Source organism: Vanessa tameamea, chromosome 9 (genome assembly GCF_037043105.1).
Source record: "Vanessa tameamea isolate UH-Manoa-2023 chromosome 9, ilVanTame1 primary haplotype, whole genome shotgun sequence".
Lineage (NCBI taxonomy): Eukaryota > Metazoa > Arthropoda > Insecta > Lepidoptera > Nymphalidae > Vanessa > Vanessa tameamea.
This window is the reverse complement of record NC_087317.1, coordinates 9,701,953-9,723,924: the sequence shown is the minus strand read 5'-3', so window position 1 is coordinate 9,723,924 and position 21,972 is coordinate 9,701,953. Positions and strand designations below refer to the sequence as shown.

General features: G+C 32.6%; 1 protein-coding gene across 1 annotated transcript; it reads right to left on the bottom strand.

Moving 5' to 3' along the window:
- Window positions 1-287: 287 nt before the first annotated feature.
- Window positions 288-21,732, bottom strand: LOC113395108 (ecdysone oxidase-like). The gene is made up of 4 exons (XM_064215835.1): window positions 21,338-21,732; window positions 2,406-2,527; window positions 1,973-2,106; window positions 288-1,862 (listed from the first exon to the last, which is right to left on the bottom strand). Exons 1-4 carry the CDS (start codon window positions 21,730-21,732, stop codon window positions 288-290), a joined length of 2,226 nt encoding a protein of 741 aa, XP_064071905.1.
- Window positions 21,733-21,972: the final 240 nt, after the last annotated feature.

The window sequence follows — 21,972 nt, the reverse complement described above, 5'->3', positions numbered from 1 at the left end:
AGTCACAGGTTGAGCTCTTTTCTACCGATACATCAAAACTACACGATCTTTTTATCAGAGGTTCGGGGGTTCGAGGGGGGGGGGTCTTCGAGGTATCGTCAATGTTAATCCACATCCAATTCAGACGTTTATAATGTAATATTTCTTTCCTACATTTAATTTTTTTATGTGATAGCAAACGAGCAGATTTTACAAAAAAATCGAGAAAGAATTTTTGATTTTCTAATGAATCAATGACATAAAAAAATCAACAACTAACGATTGATAGAATATTTGTAATTTTTTTTTTAATAATGACTCAAATATTCGGCTTTAATCATATCAGAACCCATTTCGCCAATCATTATAGTTGGAGCATTAGTATTTCCACTAGTAATTGAAGGCATTATACTAGCATCTATAACACGTAATCTCATCACTCCATAAACTTTTAAAAAGTTATTAACGACCGAGTCCCTTGGATTTGGTCCCATTTTTGCCGTCCCAACTGGATGGTATACAGTACTACACGTGTTTATTGCATAGCATTGCCAATAAGAATCACTTTTAAAATCATATTTATTACACTGAGGTATATTTACTCTTTGTACAAAAGCGTTTATAGATTTAAAATATGGAGTGTTCACTATCTCGGTGAGCATTTTTATTCCATCAACTGTCGCTTCTAAATCTCTAATTTCGCTAAAATAGTTGCCATTAATTATTGGGTGATCGTAAGGGTTTGACGTTTTTAAATATATTGATCCTCTGGATAATGGATGCAAAAGGTTAAATTGAAATAAATATAAAGCTTTTTTTGTATTAAATTCTATGAAAGACTTTTGTGTATCATCTTGGTAATTATGAAAAAAGTTTTTTATTGATTGACTATTTTTCCGTATAACTGTTAAGTGACTTTGAAATTCTGGATACGCCATGTCTGGATTACGAGAAAAAAATGCCGAAATATCAGTAATAATGTTATGTGCTAGAAGTCCCGTTCTGTTATACATATATTTTGTTACTTCAAATAATTTTTCTTCTTTGTTTTCCTGTCCTGGATCATCGCCGTAAATTGCGATAGGAATTAAACTATGATCATGTAAATTCCTACCAACTGCTGGCAAATTGACAATACATGAAATGTTTTTAGACAGTAAGTGTTCTGCGGGACCAATACCGGATAACATTAATAACTGTGGAGTATTCACTGATCCTGCACTTAATATTACTTCAAAGTTCGCATAAAATGTTTTCTTCTGTTTCATAATATCGACTTCAACTCCATATGCGTGACTGTTGCCAGTAATTAAAACTTTAGTTACAAAGGCATTTGTGACAATTTTTAAATTTTTTCTCTTTCTATTAGGATCCAAATATGATCTGTAAGTACTATATCTACGACCATTTGCAGCTGTTGATCTTAAAATACCTGATATTCCTAGGCCATTGAATCCATGTGCATTAATATCTGCCACGCGCTTAAAACCTATGTAATCCCAAGATTCTAAAACCTTTTCAGTAATTTCCCTGTATGTGATGTTAAAAGTATTAATAACTTGTGGACCATCGTAACCATAGGTATCTCTTATGTCAGGATCTTTTAATAATTCATTATCTTGCAAACTTTCTGCCTTTTTAAAATAAAAATTTACATTTTCTGGAGTCCAATTTGGATTTCCCGCATTTTCCCAAGCTTGAAAGTCACAATCTCTTCCTCTGACATATATCATTCCATTCATTGAACTACATCCACCGAGCATTTTTCCACGAGGCCAATAAACAGAACCGGCTTTGAGTGCTTGATGCTTTACGCCATCATTTTGAGTGTAATATTGCCAATCATATTTTGATTGGAAAAGATATTGTCCCAAATATGGTATCTATAACAATGAAATAACGATGACTTAAAGAAATCCTCAAAATTGAATAATGTATAAGATCTTTAATGTTTTTAATCGAGATTAATAACATATATTAAACATTTACTTACATCAGATTCGATTGGAGGCTCAGATCCAGCTTCGAGGAGCAATATATTCCATTTTTTTATTTCACTGAGTCGACTTGCTACTACACTACCAGCTGAACCCCCACCGATGATGATAAAATCGTAGGTCTCGTGATCTAAAGTGAATACACAAACATTTTTTTTTTTAACTATTTTCTTTTTCTTTTTTGGCGCTCCGATAAATTATTTTATTAAGAATTATAAAAATATATTAACTATTGATTTAGCTTAAACTCAAACTGTTACTTAGTTTATTGTTTATTATTGAGGAAGACATACAGTTTTCGTAAATAAATAATTTAAAAAAAAAGCAGACGTAGACTGATATGGTACATGTAACTACGTAACTTCAACATTTTATATAAAATATTAAAAACAAAAAATATTTTTGTTGATTTACAGTTCCAAATCTTACCACCGGCATAATGGCGTTGTCTTTCTGGTATGATACATTGAGTTGCTGCTAGAAAATTTATCGCCGATGCAAATAGCTGAGTAGCCGCTCCTGTTGTAGAGGTACAAGTATTCACGGTATTTCTGAAGAAAAAAAAATTTAGGATAGGACCATAATCCAATATTTATAATATTTCGTATTAAAACCAATAGTTCTAGCAAAGATGGTCATTATTTAGTCTACGACCAAACATTGATAGATTTTATAGCTGTGTTTCCGTTTAAAACGTGAGTGAGTTAGTGTTACAACTACAAAAAGCATTTAAGACCATGTAATCGTAGGCGTAGGCGTAGAAGTATCAAACTTCTTTCAGTGGCAGTTTTTATAGGGTAATTTGACCTCTTACCAACTAGTTGAAAGTATTCTTAAGTAAATTTAAAATAATGTAAATCATACATCGTTAATCATCCTTGGTAGTTTTGAATTTTGGGTTTGTCTTAGCTATTTGTGTGACAGGCTTTCAGATATTTTAAATGTTATCATATTTTATGTATTTATTTAAAATTTATTTAGGTATATAGAGATTTTGATAATATATGGCTTAAGAGGAAAATCTTTATATTCAAATTAATGATATAGAAATTATATTATATATTAATAAAGGAATCTATTCATTGCCAAATTTATTTAGTCATCTGGAAAAGTAACCACCAAAGTTCCCCACTTAAATATATATTTAAGGGGGAGGGGGGTGATGGATTGAGAAGTCATCTTGATGTTTCATTGCGTCGCTCTACTCTCTTATAATAATAATAAGAAAACTATGTCTCCTATAAGAAAAGTTATAAATTCACTAGCGACCAGCCCCGGTTTCGCACGTGTGCAATGCTGATACTAAATATACTACAGAATGTCTTACAACGTTCACAGTTTTTCAGTCATTAGACAATTCAAACCGCTATGTCCCTGCGTTTTAAATCTGTAATATCTTTGAAAATATCCATTTAAATTACATGCTGCAAAGGGCCATATTGATCTATATTAAATGCAAAATGTATTTAAGGTACCTAATTATATAATATAGGGTAATGCTTAAAATCGCTTTATTTCTCGTATAAAGTAAAGGATAAAAAATGGTTATTGTGGGCTATCCCTAAAAGATAGACATATACCATCGCAGCCTTTTTTGCAAACAAAAAATACTACATTATTGTATCGGTTCAGCCAGCGTTTGCAATGTAAGCGCAACTTCAGAAACCTCTAAAATCATCAGTGTTTCTATACTATATTGTGCTTGTATTATACATATGAACCTTCCTCTTGAACCAATCTATCGTAATTGTAAAGATCTAAGCATACATAGGGACAGACAGCGGTAAGCTACTTTGTTTGACTATGTAATGATGATTAACGAAACTCCAATCAATGAATATGGAATAAAATAAATTAAGATAAGTTTTCTTTAATTATGAATTGTTTCAACAACTAATTTTGGTGTTTGACTTGTGTAAACAGTGGTTTAAGACGTATATTTACAAAATCTCCAAAAATTAGTTTCCTAATGAAATTTTATCCTAGTAACAAAATAATAATAAAAATATAAGATCATTCATCAATAGGTTTTCTTTCCTTAATACATGAAAGGAATCTCATATGAACAAATATAATTTTGTATATCATATCATCCTAATATTATATATTTTAACCATCGTAATTTTTTCCGTTAGAAGGTCTTGTCATATCTACATTTTCCGTTTTTTATACAGTAAGAATAAATTGTTTTATATATCGCTGAGATAAATGAAAATTAATTTTAAGCATTAATTGCTAGCTACCAGCCAGACATCTAAAACCTATTGATTGCCAAATTTAATCGGTTATGTAGAATAAAAAATATATATCCAGCCGAATAATTACTCAGATTAAGAAATAACAGTTAAGAAAAATTACTCAACCCTCCCTAAAAACAATAATAAGGAAAATAGTGTTGTAAAATCAATATTGATTAGTTACGAAATAATTATCCCACATGTTTATTAATATAGTATATTTTTATACTAATAGCGGATTATCTTAGTTGATTTTGGCTCATATCCCCTTCGCGCACATTAATACTTCACATTCGGAATAAACGTCCAACTAGCGAGATGTTGCGGGAAGTTTTAGATAGTAGTAACAAATGAGACTCGCCGTGGAATAATCGCTATCTCTCCACACACATTACGAGTACACGGTCCACTGGGCGCGGCCGGCGGCTAATGCATCTGGATATCTATAAAACATAATTCGTAAATTGCTCGGTGTTTTGATAATTGTTATTACTGATCTTGCGTATGGTGAAGTTTATTTGTTTATAATTATATCTGTATAAATAGTATAAAATAAAGTCGCTTTATGTTTCTGTCTGTATCTCCGGTTACTACTTCTCATACACTTAACTGATTTTAATATACTTCTCACTAATAAAAATAGGAAGGTTTGCGTATATATTTTGTAAATATTTTGTACAAAATGGCTTTGTTAAAAAACTGTTTTCGTTCTCTTACAACGCTGACTACATCTTAGGAAATACATCAAAACAATATATTTACAAAATACTTAGCATTGTTGTATTCCGATTTTAAGGGTGAATGAATCAGTACAACTACAGGCTCGAGGATCTTAATAAATATTATTGTTTAACGGTTGAATATATATGATGGTACCCGCCCAGACGGACTTGCCCAAACCCAAACCACCAACTGATAATGTATCTTAATAGGATTTAAAATAATCAATAACATTTTTTTTTATTCAAGTAGGATCATAAAAGCATCATGATACAAAATTTGGATTCAATGTAAATCTATGACTGATAATAACCGACAAGAAACTCAGTAGTTACTCTTTTCCATCATTTTTATTATATTTATATTTAACTAGCTGTTACCCGCGGCCTTGCCCGCGTAGAATATGAATATTAAATTAACAAATTAACTTAAAATGTTACGTTAATGTAATACCGCTTTGTATACCACATTGGTGTGTATTTCAGCCCTTAGGGTAGAATATCCAAAAACGCTTAAATGCGAATCAACTCATTTTTAATCGGTAGCCCAAAAATAAAATCGAGCTTCTAACTTCAAAATGACAGACTTCCAGACTAACCTGAATACGAAATGTCAAACTCTATTTCTCCCCTTAGGCGTAAAATATCCAGAAAGGCTTAAATACGTATCTACTCATTTTTAATCAGTATCCCAAAAAACTGTTTTTGTTTTTAATTTAAAAAATGACGGACGTCCATAAAAACTTTCATCCCTTATTTCACTCCCTCAGAGGTAGAATATCAAGAAACGCTTAAATACGTATCTACTTATTTTTAATCAGTAGCCCATAAATAAAGTTTCATGCTTCTAACTTAAAAAATGACGGATTTCCAGACTAACCTATATAAAAAATGTCCTATCCGTATTAACCCGTACCCCTTAGAGGCAGTATATCTAGAAACACTGAAATACGTATATAATCATTTTTAATCAGTATCCCAAAAATAAAGTTTCATATTTTTAGCTTAAAAAATGACGACTTCCATAAAAACTATCAACCCTTATCTCACCCCCTTAGTGGTAGAATATCAAAAAACACTTAAATACGTATTTACTCATTTTTAATCAGTATCCCAAAAATAAAGTTTCATGTTTGTTACTTAAAAAATGACTGACTCACTATAAAATAAAATGTGTCTGATTTTGCGTTACAAATTATTTTAAACTATATAATAAATTATTTATAACATATTTTGCATGAACTATGACGTCATTGATTTTTTAAATCCTCAGTTTTTTAGAAATTTCTAATCGAAAATGTTTTTTTAAAAACCGGCAATAAAAGTAGCTGCACTATCATCTCGATTCACAGTTTTCGCTTCACACAATATGACATATAACTACGGAATACCAAATATTTTTCAATTCAAGGTAGTATCGAAATGAGTTCAGAAATGAAAACCGTTTATAATCCTAACGTGGTTTTTGCAGAATCGCACTACAGTATCCCAAAAATAAAGTTTCATGTTTGAATGTTTTAACGGCCGGCCGGTACCACCGCAAACGCTACGTTCCGCAATTTTTAAATCTGTAATATCTTCGAAAATATTCATTTAAATCATATGCTGTAAAGGGCCAAATTGTACTATATTGAATGCACAATTTATTTAAGGTACCTTATTGGATGAGGATTAATGTTATAGTGCTTAAAATCGCTTCGAAAATAAGCCATTATGTCTCGTAAAAAGTCAACGATAAAAAAATGTTTATTGTGGGTTATCTTTAAGAGATAGACATATACCATCGCGGACTTTTTTGTAGACATTTTTTAGGTGTACAATTCTGTAGTACATTATTTTGATCTATCTAGCGGGGTTCAGTCAGCGTTTACAATGTAAGCGCAAAAAATGTACAAATTTACGACACCACATTAGAAACTTTTAAAATTATCAGTGTTACTTAACTATATTTTCTATGTATTATATACAAAAACCTTCCTCTCGAATCACTCTATCTAATAAAAAAAACCGCATCAAAATCCGTTGCGTAGTTTTAAAGATTTAATCATGCAAACGGACATAGGGACAGAGAAAGCGACTTTGTTTTATACTATGTAAAATACATAAATATATATAAATGTTGCCTGGAAATCAGCAATACTACGCGTTATTACCAATGTTGTTTTGACATGCTATAGGTCAAGTTAAAAATAACTCTAGGTTCTTATTATAGAAACGAGTACTGTATCCCAGAAAGGACGTGTGACGTAACTGCGAAGTCGGAAAGTATTATTGTCATCATTTCATCTAAAATGATCTATATTATTAATATAGAATGTTATTAGAATGTTACACATGACATCCTGACATTTCATCTTTATGGTGTGCGGTGAGTTTCGAGTTAGGTTACGGAATGGAGTTTTACCCACTGATATTTATCCACTTTTAAGCACAAATATTCACAAATACGAATTAAATTTTAATGATCGTTTAATATACGACAAACTTTTTTTTAATAACAAAAATAGCACTCACGATAACATTATATTCGTGCAGCTACAAGACGAAGTAAGTTAAACTACAGTGAAGGTATTAATCCAATTCGCCTTTTTATTGTGTACAATTCTATTTTTAAACATTTTTGAACTTAATAATCTGTTTACACAATTCGTAAGTTTTTGAGGAGAATGGGGAGAGTTAATTCGAGTCAACATATTATTAATATGGGTTCGGTCACATAATCTTACTAAAATGCACTCAATACCAACAAAACAGCCTGATTAAACGAAAACTAAAACTAAATTTTTAAAAAAAGACTTATTTAAAAAAAGCCTTTATAATTTTTGTAATAACAATAGCTTTATTTAATATTAATTAAATACTAGTGGGTCGCAAGCGAAACTTCGCGTTTATTAAACAGATTTTTACAAATTTCGAAACCTATGACAGGTTTTGTTTTGATTCAATTTCATTGTATACTGACATCTGTTCGCACGTTTCATATTTGTTTTTTTTTTATAATGCCATAGCGTCGCTCTCTACCCGACCAATAACTTTTTCCGCTCTCTAAAATTATTTTTTGTTTAATCGTAACAATTTAGTAAATTGCAAACAAGAATCCTCTTTAATTTTCTGCACATCTACGGCTATAGCTCTTCAAAATGAGACTATATATTATCCTACAATCACTGGGACAAAAATCGGTTTACGCTATTATTATATAAGAAGACTATTCTTTATTTTTACTTTAGATCTTTAATTTGATAAATGACGACTAACGTTCATCATTCGTTCGTTCCTTATTTAACCCTCTTGTCGTGGTTAAATATTTAAAGCCTGTTTGTTTACATATTTTACTTTAACAGGAGCACTTAATACCGATTTCCATACTTCAAACTCTTAAAAATGACAAACTTCCTTGCAAATTTTCATCCTAAGTTTTACCCTCACTGATGATAAATTTCTACATCCGTCTGTTACTCAATATCGTAGGCTGAAATACCGATTTCCATATTCATGACACCAGAAATAACTATTTTACATAAAAACTTATTATTTATATTTATGTTAAATCATAAGAGATTATTTTTAATTTTTACTGATATGTATGTTTAAATGCGACAAAATTAAAAACCTAAAAGGAAAAACGACAACAACAAATTTCCTATTTATCAAATTTTTGAACATATTACTACGAAAATAAAATCATTAAGAATTCATTCAAAATACAAAGCCTTGTCTTCTTAACCTCACGTTCCTCTTATTGGACAACGTTTTTAAATTTAACAAGAATCAAAAATAAACATTATTTATTGTATTGAGGTCACGGGTGAGTAACATTTTTAAACAATTTTTATTTTTATACATTTTATTATGTACGTGAGTAAAACATTGATAATTCTTATATATATTATGGGTATAACGGTAATCACTCAAAACTAATTTTATCCATGTGATTAACTTTAAATTAAACTGAAACCAAATCTTACCTAGACCCTATTTTAATTTGATCCGTAGTAAAAGGTCATATAATTTTATAGTAACGCTTATCATAGTTCGTGTTCAAAATTCTTAATATAGGTATATAGGATAAGAACCCCCATTAAATATAATTTTGAATTACATTGTCAAAGTTTTGCGACATTTCACGTCCTTAACTCTTAAAACAATAAATTCAAACTTAATTGTTTTAAGAGTTAAGGACATGGGTGTAGAACTTAATTTTAGCATTGTGAATATCAAAAAAAAAATTACATGATATTTTATTGTTGATTACAATTGTTAATATGTTAAATAGTTTGGAGGCGCTTAGATTCCAATGTGATCTGTTGTCTATAAACTCACTTATCGTATAAAATGTGTATGCACGAAAACGTCCATTTAGATTCTATTTCATTTAGCAACAAAGGTAGAAAATACCTACACTAATACTGCAGGAACACGCGAAAATAAATTCTTCTAATGAATTCCCACAAAATAAATCTAGGTAATAGAGTGTACGAATATAATTGGGAAGGTAACAAAAGCACATGTGTCATAGCGTCAATAAACGTATAACATTAATAGATAGCTGAGTCATTTGCAAAATTATTTATCTATATGGACACAATTTGGCATCAGCAGAGCCGATATGGCCCAGTGGTTAGAACGCGTGCATCTTAACCGATGATTTCGGGTTCAAACCCAGGCAAATGTGCTTAATTTGTGTTTATAATTCATCTCGTGCTCGGCGGTGAAGGAAAACATCGTGAGGAAATCTGCATGTGTCTAATTTCAACGAAATTCTGCCACATGTGTATCCACCGACCCGCATTGGAGCAGCGTGGTGGAATATTCTCCAAACCTTTTCCTCAAAGGGAGAGGTCTTAGCCCAGCAGTGGGAAATTTACAGGCTGCTAATATAAATGTAAAATGTAAAAAGAGCCAAGAAATTCATCGTTAGTGGATTTATCATAACCTTATTGAATTTATGTACATACAATGTGCATCAATTTACAAAATATATAAACTTTTTTGATTATCTAACAGTTGATTATTTACACTAAATAAATGTAGTGTTAAATTAAACGCTTATTTACTAATTACTTAACATGTTTCTTATTGATAACTAGCATCTCTGGCATGCGATAAAAACGCTTAAGGCTTTTTAATTGAACAACTATTTACACAATTTTAATAATTATTATTTTTATAAAATGTCACTACAAATTTTATTCACTTCCCAACTTGTTTTATGCTATGGATTAATAAAGGAGAGTATGATTGAGAAATTGGCGGAAAGAAATTCGGTATGCAGTACGATTCGATTCGTTATAAAATAATGTTTATTAAATATAAGTCATAGTAAGGAAATGTATATATTATCATTATCTGGAGTTTTCTTGAAGCAGACACGAGTTTGTTTTTTGTATTTTATTATCTAATACAACTTGTACGAAACCTTTACGTCAACAACGTCGACAACTGTATCGAATTCAATCAAAATAAACACGCGTAAACGATATTTCAAGTCAAACATACATCCAACATTTATTTATGTATTTACATCTATCTATAGAAAACCAGATATTTATTACGCATTACATGAGTTAAATAAGACTTCAAACTATTTGTCCTATACAATACTATCAGTTTGAAATCAATACATAAAACCAAACTTGACGATAAAAATAAAACACAAATACTTTATTTCAACACCGATATTTCGACAGCAAACGATACCATTAAAACGGACCAAAAACCAACAAAATAACGTTTAATAGGCAATACGAGTCGAAATTAAACTGAAGCAATCAAAATTCACTTTAATAGATGCCTACCACATTTGATGCCACACAAATTCGTTTTACAACTCTCGAAACATCGAGCATTCTTCTCGAAATAACTCGATGAAAAAACTAAAAAGTTACTTTATTGCATGTATAAACGGTTGTGATTTGAATGGCAGGTTTTTTTGACATGAGAAGAATTTACGAGACACGCCGTTCATTTGTTAATTTTTTGGTTCTAACCGATCGAATACTATTTTCATCTCATGACCCATTTTAGTTAGTATGAAGAAAATACTAAATTATCAAGCAATAAACAATACAAATGCATATTGATAGATGCCGGCAAAGGTATTACATTGCATAAAATGATCACAATTTTTATCAAATCTATAAAAAGTAAAAAAATTCGGATAAAAATTAAGAGTAATTTTAATTGCCATTTTCGTTACAATTATGATAGATAGATTAAGATATTTTGACACATTTTAGTAATATATAATCGTATGTGGTTTGGGTCTATTGATTATTTCAACTCAAACACATGATGGTGGAGATACACACTTATCAAAATTGCACCTGAGACAGGTTTCCTCACATCTCAAGCAAAATCTAACCACAGTTTAGTTAAAACTCACTGGACCAAGATTTCTCCATGGCTAACGTCACTCATCAAATATTCTTCTGCGAAACAAAAATTTATTTTTATTGTTGTGCTCCAGCTTAAAGCGGAAGTAAGACAGTTTAACAACAGGCGCAGGGACATAACATCTTAGTTCCCAAGGTTGGTAGCGCACTTCCATTGTAAGAAATATGAAATATTTCTATGGACGGTGTGTACATCCGGCTACATATATCATAAAAATAACTAATATCAAATAAATATGTTTAGTTTATAAATAATAAAAAAATGTATATCCATGAAAATACAAACTATCAGACTAAGACATTTTTACAAGTACCTTCACCACACCATCCTAATATCAAGAGTTCGAAAAACTTGTTCTATGTTAATACACTAAGTCAAGGACGATCGCAAATAGTTTCCGGTCAGAGACTCTATTATTTAATTTTGGCAAAGTGCCGAAACCACGTCTATATAGACTTCACGCGATCATTTATCTTGTGTCGATAGTTCATGCCTCATAAAACCTTAACTTTAGGGTGCTGTATCAGATATATGAAAAGGATTTTCCACAATTCGAGGTTTTTGACGTTAGATAGGAATAATGATCAACAATTATGGCATTTATATCATCAACAAAAGTAAAAATCTGATATATGTTCTTTAGAAAGTAGCCGATATATTTTTTGGTAATTGAATAAATAATCATCAAATATCACAATATTGACAATAATTAAAATTAACGCCGTCAAAACGGTCACGGACAAACTCGCTTACTTTCAAAATTGTCAAAATTGCTTACAATTTTTATTGGTTTTTTAATCTTTTATGTTTTTATGTATAGGATTAAACATAACTGGATCGTATCATTTATTAATAAAAGATAAATAGTTATTCATGTACCTAGCTCCGGTTTCGGAAACGACAATAATTAATCAATGTCGCGTTACCCAATTTTGCTTTAATCAGAACTATTTTCCGACCAAGGCTTCATCGGCGAGTAAAGGGACAGGTGTTAGATGCCCTTTGTATTTTACTATATCTTTGAGAAACTCAAAGCATAATTTCATGATAGTCTGAGTAGTAAAGATGTGAAGACTTACCAAAAAAAAAATCCATTTAGCTTGAATAATATTAGTTAGGAAATTAGGATGGTCATTGACCGATGGTCGAGGACAGACGATGGGGGTAAAAGTCGATAACAGAGAGTTCAAATTAAAATTCAAATTAGCTATATCTAACTTTGAACTTTCATAAACTGGAGATTATTTACTTTATTCATAGTATCACTTGGTTGCATGATGGTAAGTGGTCACCACTGCTCATAGACATTTCGTAGATAACCAGTGCGCCACCAAACTTGGAAACAAGATTCAATTACACTGGATGACTAGGAACATAATACAAAATATTGTTATTTGGCGGTAATATATACATATCTGATGAGTGGATGGTACCTACCCAGACGGGCTTGCACTAAATCCTACCACTAAGTAAAAATTTAGATGTTTACTAATAGTTTAACCATTGATAGTGTGTAGTCTAAATAAAATGTTTGTCGAATATTCCAACGATAATACTCTTATAAATCTAGTAAGTAGTAACTTCAGCTTATTTTACTTTATCTTCTTTTTATCGTTCACTTCACTTAGCTGATTCATAATATAGTCATTCTACCAGATTTATATAATACTGTTTATTTGGCGAAACGTTAAAGTCCCTTTTAAACAAATATATACTCATGAAACCGTCAATACCTTAGCCTGTTTCGTTCGTATTTGCTTATCGTTTCAGTAACTGCTCATAATTAATTATTAACGTGATTTTCGTTATTAAATTGACAGCACTTTTGACGTAATAGCAAAAAGACGCGACATTTGTTACTATCGGCAAAACATATTCATTTCTGATTTTGTATTCGCTGCTGTTGCTTCACTATACCGTTCCGCGCGCTCCATTCTTATTTTTTTTATAAATTAAGAACTGCAATGTGATTCTGTAAGAGTTAAATTCGTATCTCACTTATTTAAATTTTGACAACCGACTTACGATGATACACTATTTTGATACTCGTATCGCAAAATATTTATAATTATTTATTATAGTCAATATCGCATATCATATCCTGACATTTGACGTTCGTTGTCTGGTGTGAGTTTCGAAATTTCTTCTTACAGAATGCCTCTACTGAGCGCTGTTATTATTACGTTATCTTCTCGAAAAGTATTGTAAGCGACTTCAAATGTATCTATATTCTTTATTCTTATCTATCTATCTTCTTATATATCTATCTAATTTATATTCTTTATACAAAATCATGAAACTTTAATAATAATAGTAATGTCCTCGTTTTATGCGCACAGACAATGTATGAGATATGTTTTCTACTATGCACAGTCTACTGACGTACACTACCAAAACTTTGATCGTTAAAATACTTTGTCGTATTTTCACACCGCTGCTGTAAAATGTAAATTGCTTAACGCCAAACTTTCAACAAATATTAAACCATAAGACATATTTACTAATTAAATATGACGCAGAATTTACATCTATCGAGTTGTGCTTCAATTGTCTATGATTCAGATCAAATTTAATTATTAATTATCAATGTCGAATTCTATAATTTATGGTCAAAATAAATTTTTGGACCGATTTGCTGTCTGGATAAAATTGAGTAGTTTTTCGCGTACATATAATGTATCTAGTTCTGATAATAATAAATATTTTGTTTATAGTTATGAAAGGGATTACAGTATTAAATGTGTTCCGTTAAGTCTTAAAACGTGGTCAATACAATCTCATAAAATATGAATCGTTTCAAATTTGAACAATAAGCGTTACCAGCAAACCGGCAACAGCTGTTGTGCTGATTTTTTATTAACGCGGTCTCAATTTTAATTACATCCGCTTCGGTCGACACTGGATCCCTGGCGGCGTAGCTCGAATTAACAAAGCAACTACATTTAAAGCTGCTGCAGAAATGTGTTTTTACCAGGTCAGAGTTGAAATTAAAAACAAACGAAATCCTTTTAAAGTCACCGCATTTATAACACTACGTAAATACATTTGTTGTTCGCCTATTGTTTTACGGGAAGACGAATATTATCCGGCTAATTAAAAACGCTTGAGAAATAACTATTAAATATAACATGGTTAGGTCTTTTCAACTTGTCCCTTTAATTATGAACATTTATTTATCTTTTAATTTGTAAAATTTTGTGTTGACATGATATTGCCGAGTGGCTTTCTAAACTGGTTTTCGCAGCTGAATTACAATAAACGATAGCCAAGCGAACAAAAGTATCCAATTAGTACAAAACATTTGCTAATATGTTACATACCACAATTCCAATATACAGTGGAATCCGTTTATAATGACATCGAAGGGAATTGACAAACACGTCATAATAACCGAACGTCACACAAAGCGTTTTGTAAATATATATATATATATATATTTTGCACGTAATAAGTACATACGAAACATGTATGTATGTACTATATTATAATGTAAGTAATCTGTAATTTTGTCTGCTTTTGTTTTTTCATTTGTAATAACAGTCTCTAATACTATTGTGTATAGAAGACATAGCCATGGTCAAATTATCATTTTCAATATTGCTATGAACAAATCTGCAGACGACCTTTGAGTGACAATTACTTACTCAGATTAAAAACAATGAACCAGGTGCCGAACGTCACCGGGAACATTACCGAAGGTGTAAAGAATCATGTCGGTCACTATAACCGGACACAATTTATTAAAAATGTGTCATAATAAGCGAACTGTCACTATAAGGAAAGTCATATCCGACTTTTTTACAAAGAATTTTATATGAGAACCAAACTTCATAGTGTAAATACGTCATTTTAAACGGTTGGTCAATATAGGCGGAGTCATAATAAACGCATTCTACTGTATTTGGATACTAGCTGCTATCCGGGGGTTCCCTTGCTTGTCAGTGCTTAAGGTATTTTGGGTGCATCCATGCATATTATGATACATTGAACTGTATATTATTTAAAATAAACTGACTTTGTCTTTTTGTTTGTCTTTTCTGATACGACTTGGGAACCTTCAAGAAAAGAGCGTACTCCTTCCTCAAAGGCCGGCAACGCACCTGCAAGCACCCCGATGTTGCAGATGTCCATGGGCGGTGGTAGTCACTATCCATCAGATGTGCCTCCTGCTCTTTTGCCGTCGTTTTGTATCACATAAAAAAAAAAATTAATGATCAAAGTATATAATTGACCTTTCACATAGACATTCCTTAAATAAACGCCATTGGGAACTGACACGGTTCTTTTGTTCTTTCACACTGGCTCATTTGCCCTTCAAACCGGAAGATAACAGTTAATAGTTCTGTTTAGCGGTAGAATACGTAGCGTCTACCCAGATTATGTGCTTTTCATCATTTTCATCAAAATTGCTACAGCCGATAAATAGAACTATATCCAACTGAAAACTTTGACGTATTTTTAAAACTATCAAAGGATCAGATTAAACTACAAATTATTGTTGTTGATCGACTTAATCGATCGGCGATTGGAAGCCTCAAAACGGTTTCAGAGTCCGAAGTAATGGAGTTACCTATAGGAGTATAATGTTATCTCTCTTTGATCAGAATTTTATCAGATGGACCGTTTGTTTGTTGCTTGCAAAAACGTTATTCAACCTGCATTTTATAAGTGGATTTCGTTGAACGAATCTGTCGTCTATAGAAAACATTTTAATTCAATTTATATTTACGTTTGTTAATACGAGTATATTTTATTTATTTAAAATCTACATTAACGCGATAATAGAATTGTTACAATAAAAACAAATTAAAGCTAATTAACACTCAAAAGTCATTACGCAATCTGTTGATATAATTATTTTAATAAAATTGAATGTCAATAAACGTATTTAAAATACTAGCTGTGCTCGCAGCTTCATCCTTGTTTAAATCAGTTTATGATAATAAGAGTACATAGTTACATGCATATTAAAATCTTATTATCGCTGAATAAAGCAACTATCTGATGGTTAAAGATTTATTAAAATCGGTTCAGCAATTTCAGAGTTTATCGATTACAAGCAAACAATTCTTTCCAGTTTACAATATTGCTATCTCGTCCTGGTTTCGCACGGATGCAATTCATAAGGGTGTTAGTGTACACTGTACCCGATAACTCAAGATTAATTTAGCTTTCTATTAGTAGAAAAAATCTTTGTAATTGTATCATTAATTCCGAAGATTAATCCCTAATTACAAACAAACAAATTTAACCTCATTATGGTACAGATTAGTAGACAAAGTCAGTTTATTTTAAATAATATTTCATACAAATATCCTTATGAGTTAGCTTAATAGGTAAATGTACTGAAATTGGATTCCACGGCTAATTTTAAGCGTGTATATTTAGCGAAATGGACGCCAGTTAACGAGATTCTAGCATCGGTTTACTCATAGCGGCTAATAACTGGTGTGTTGGCGGACTAAGGAATTTTCGCTTTGTCCTTTATAATTTATCACTTTAAAATATTTAATCACTGATTTTGATTCGAACAATATTTCCTGTGTTTTATTTAAAAAAAAATCGTCACAATTTGATTACACTTCAAGGTCATAGTTATCATATTCATACTAATATCATTTTGTATGTTAATTAAATTCGAATTAATTTACTACTATTATCTAACAGTTTTTTGCACAAAGACCCGTGAAAGATCGTTGTGCAAAAAGCCCAATCTGGCTACTGAAGTTACTATCAACTTTCAGTATTATTTTACCAAGAAATACTTTATAAGACTGATCCACTTTTAACCCACGTGCCCGGGGAATCTGTACATTCAACTTTGTCACCATATAAACTATTTCGTTGTGGAGTTAAATAAAGATTTTGCAATTTCAAATAAAGTAACAAAACTAAAGCTGTTGGACGTGTAAAGTGACTAGAGATGCCGTTTTTAGATTGGTTTCACAATAAATACAAGAATATCGTGACGTTCATTTTGAATTCCTTTTGCAGGACGTACTTTGGATTCCGGTAAAGAGTTCACGTTGACTGAGGTAATGCAACATCAATGAATCACTGTGATGATTTCAATTGAACCCTTGAACCTTTAAATATAGAAAAAAAACAAATCAGTTATACGTAATACGTTATAATATATATTTATACTAGCTGTTACCCACGGCTTTGCCCGCGTAGAATATGAATATATTTACAAATTAACTTAAAGTATTACGATCATGTAAGACCTATTTGTATACCACATTGGAGTGTATATCAGCCCTTAGGGTAGAGTGTGCAGAAACGCTTAAATATATATCTACTGATTTCTAATCAGTATCCCAAAAATCATGTTTCATGTTTCTACCTTCATAAATGTTGGACTTCCAGACTAACCTATATACGAAATGGCTACCCCTATTTCACCCCTTAGGGCTAGAATATCTAGAAGTGCTTAAATACGTATCTACTTATTTTTAATAAGTTTCCCATAAATAAAGTTTCATATAAGATTTTAAATTAACATGGTTATTTTTATTACTAACAGTATCTAAAACGGGATATTTACCATGTTTTTTATTTTTATTTGGTGGAGCTCGATATTTCGACATTATCTACGAATGTCTTGTTCACGAGACTGACGTTTGCGGGTAGATGTTGACGGCATTAGAAGTGTCCATATCGGACTACCTCCTTTCTCGTACGTTTGCTGCGTAAACTCTGGTTACCACTACCACTGTCACTTTCACCCCTACTATTTGTTTTATTTACACTCGAAACTCGATCCCGTGTTTTACAAACGAAACTCACCGTATCGATTCGCGAATTTTTTATATTATTATTCAAGGGTTTGCATAACTATTTGTGTACCAAATTTCATTTAAATCAGTCCAGTAGTTTTGGCGTGAAAGCGAGACAGACAGATAGACAGAGTTACTTTCACATTTATAATATTAGTATGGATTATTATATCGTTCTAAATATAAATATAATTTAATACTATTCTATCGTTCAAATTGCGGCCATATTTGATTTCGTAATTACTTCTTGGCAATACATATTTATTCTTATATGTTCTAAATATCTGTATTTTATAAGTTAAAAGAGAAAACTATCTAATATAAACAAGGTTTAATAAGCATCTATGGATACCTTTATATTTTTGACAACGCAGTTTCTTAAAATACAATAATTTTAGGTGTTTGCGATTTAAATTTCAAATATATTATTTGTGGCTTACCACCACGATTATTTATTACAATTAAATAGGTGGTTAAAGGTCATATCTATAGTAGACCCTGACTTATGTAACAACGAAACAAGCCAATTTAAATATATACACAAATAATTTTTATTAAAATCGGATATTTGTATATAAAACACATATCCATCTTTCACCCAACCTTTTTCTTTGCAAGTCATGTACCATCCCTTCTAACAAAAAATTCGACTTTCATGGCTAACGCGGTCGGGGTTCGTGTTTATGGCCTGACTAATGTAGTAATATAATATCGAAAGAATCAATTTAGTCTCTATAAAATGACAGGTTTTTATGATGTTGATAAAATGTAGACATTATTTATGGAAGTATGTGTGTCTGAATAATAATAATAGGTGAGTTTTTACACACACAAATGTATCGATTCTATACCAGTATTCATATTGTATACAGATATATTTAGACGTACACGTAAAGCACAGGTCAATAAATGTCAAAATTCATGTTTGTATATGTTGTAGACAAATCATTAAAGTATTTAGTACGTTTGCGCCAATACAGATCTTCAATCTGTTTGGGCTCGTCGTGCGTAAAGCGGGGATTAGACACACCTGCGCGATATACAACTTTAATATAAGCGACCGCATTGCTTTCTGTAAAGCTACGGTCATATTTGCGACAAAGACTTCACCGTTAAGCCAAGTACAGCCCGTAAATGTGCCACAGCTCTCCACCTCTTCTTTTAGCTTATTTTATACATATGATCGACACATGCAGCTCTCTTCACCGATTGAGAATTTTGTTTTTAATGTATTTATTATTTCACACACGCACACATGTACAGCCCGTAAATTTCCCACTGCTGCGCTAAGGCCTCCTCTCCCTTTTCAGGAGAATATATGCATATTCCACCACACTGCTCCAATGCGGATTGGGGGATGCGCATGTGGCAGAATTTCATTGAAATTAGACACATGCAGGTTTCCTCACGATATTTTCCTTCACCGCAGAGCACGAGATGAATTATAAACACAAATTAAGCACATGAAAATTCAGTGGTGCTTGCTTGGGTTTGGACCCGCAATCATCGGTTAAGATGCGCGCGTTCTAATCACTGGGCCATCTCGGCTTCTTTATTTATTATTTCAATGAAACTATTTTAATTAATCATTTAATTGAAATTATTATGTTCATTACAATTACATTAATTTATAGTTTCAATTTGTTTTAATATGAAAACGAAATATTTTCGTTGAAAATGGATTTGTTTTTGTAAATTTGATATGACGTAATTAACTTTGGGGTAGTCCTTCGTGGCTAGGTACCATATATTCATCCGATATTCTTCCGCCAATCAGTAATACTTAGTATTATTGTGTTTCGGTTTGAATAATCAGTAAGCCAGTGAAACCACGAGTATAATAGACATAATATTTAAGTTTTCAAGGTTGGTGGCGCTTGTCCTATGATAGGAATGGTTAATATTTCTGACAGCGCCAAAGCCAAGGATCTATGGGCGACAGTGATTATGACATTAGATGGCATATTTACTATTTACTATGAGCCGCACTATTAACCGTCTACTTATAGCTGATAATTAAAATAACATCGTGAAAGATTTTGTCCCGCAAATATTAAAATAAAAAATCGGTATACCTGGAATATTATCGCCGAGCGTAAAATATTAAAGTTAGGGCCATGAAATTTGGCGAGTAGGATCGTTTTATTGAGTAGACGCCCACTAATAAAGGAATTTTGGAAATTCTACCACTAAGAGGGTGAAACAGGAGTTGAAATTTTGCATGGAAGCCCATCATTTTTAAGTTAGGAACATAAAACTTTATTTTTAGGCCACTGATAAAAATGATTAGATACGTACTTAAGCGTGTCTAGATATTCCACCCTAAGGAATGAAATACACACCAATGTGGTATACAAAGAGGTCTTAAATAAACGTAATATTATAAGTTAATCTGCATATACAACTTCCACGTAAGCAAAGCCGCGGGCAGCAACAAGTGTATATATGTATATCCGGAATTAAACCCACAGCGGGCCGTCTTGGTTAATGTTGTATTTACTACAATTCTGTTCGCGTGATTGTATGTCGCTGACCTTTCATTTATTTTTATAATAATATGTTTATTTTTATAACAAATATTTTGTACCGGTTTCGTGATCAATTTATCTTACTAATATTATAAATGAAAAAGTTTGGATGGATGGATGTTTGTCACTCAACCACGGCAGAACGGCTGAACGGATCCGAATAAAATTTGACACAGAGATAGATTACAGTCTGGAATAGCACATAAGTTACTTTTTATCCCCACACCTGCAGCCCAAATTTACCCAAATGCGTGTAAAACCGCGGTTGGAAACAAGTAGGTAAAAAAAAAAAACAAATTCAAAAGTTGTTTATGCAACTTTGGATTTTTTTGTAATATATGAAGGTAACGTAACCTACATTCGAGTTAACCTTCAAAACGAGTATCAACGAGGCTGCATTTTTGAAATTATTGCGAAAATTGATCGAACTTACGAAACTAAATTTAACTTATTTTTATAATTTAAAATATATTTTTAAATTATTAATCTGTAGCTAAAATTTTAAGCCTACAAATGCTCCACTACTGACCTTAGGTAGATTGGTATTTATTCCAACACTGTAAGGGATGGTTAATATTTCTGACTTGTATATAGCAGTGGTAACCACCTTTCAACCATCTTTTTGGGGGGGGGTGCGGGACTCCCCAGAGCCCTGGACGCCGAGTGCGCCGAGTGGTTTTTTAGTGGGTAAACACGGCGTACCTGACGCGGTACCCTCTCCGTCTTTCGGCGGGCGCCACGGGATCGCTTACGCATGCTACCATGACGCCCTGACGGTCGGCCCGCCTATGCGAGCCTCCAACACCTAGGGGGGATTCCCGGGGTACGCATCGCGTACGTAAGAAGTGCGTACCGACGACGACGTACTCCCCCCACCCCACCACTACGTAGCCCGAGCCCCTCTCGATGAGTGAGAGGGGGGGCGCCGTTCCGCTCCTCGTGAGGACCCCCAGCCAGTGAGGTAAGGGAGGGACGAAGTAGGGCTCGCAGGCCACCGCCAAGTCTACCTGCCACTCCGCCATAGACTGCAGCAAAAGGTCTTGCGCTCCGGCGGAGTGGTTGACGTTCGTTTGGAGGAAACTCAGTTGTTCTAGCATTCTTGTGTCGATCGAGCTTCCTCCGTAGCCTGGCGGCTTTCCTCGCGCGGGGCGGCCTTGGCTAATTCAACCGCCTTACCCTTCGTGATGGGGGGTTGCAGTCTCTCGCCCCCATCAGATACCCGGAGTACTTGCCGGCCACCGCGCAGACCGCGCTGCGCATTTTGGCCGTGCATACCGCCGACTTGTGACCGTCCGAGCCACAGCGGTAGCACAGGCCACCCCTCTCCACCTTCAACG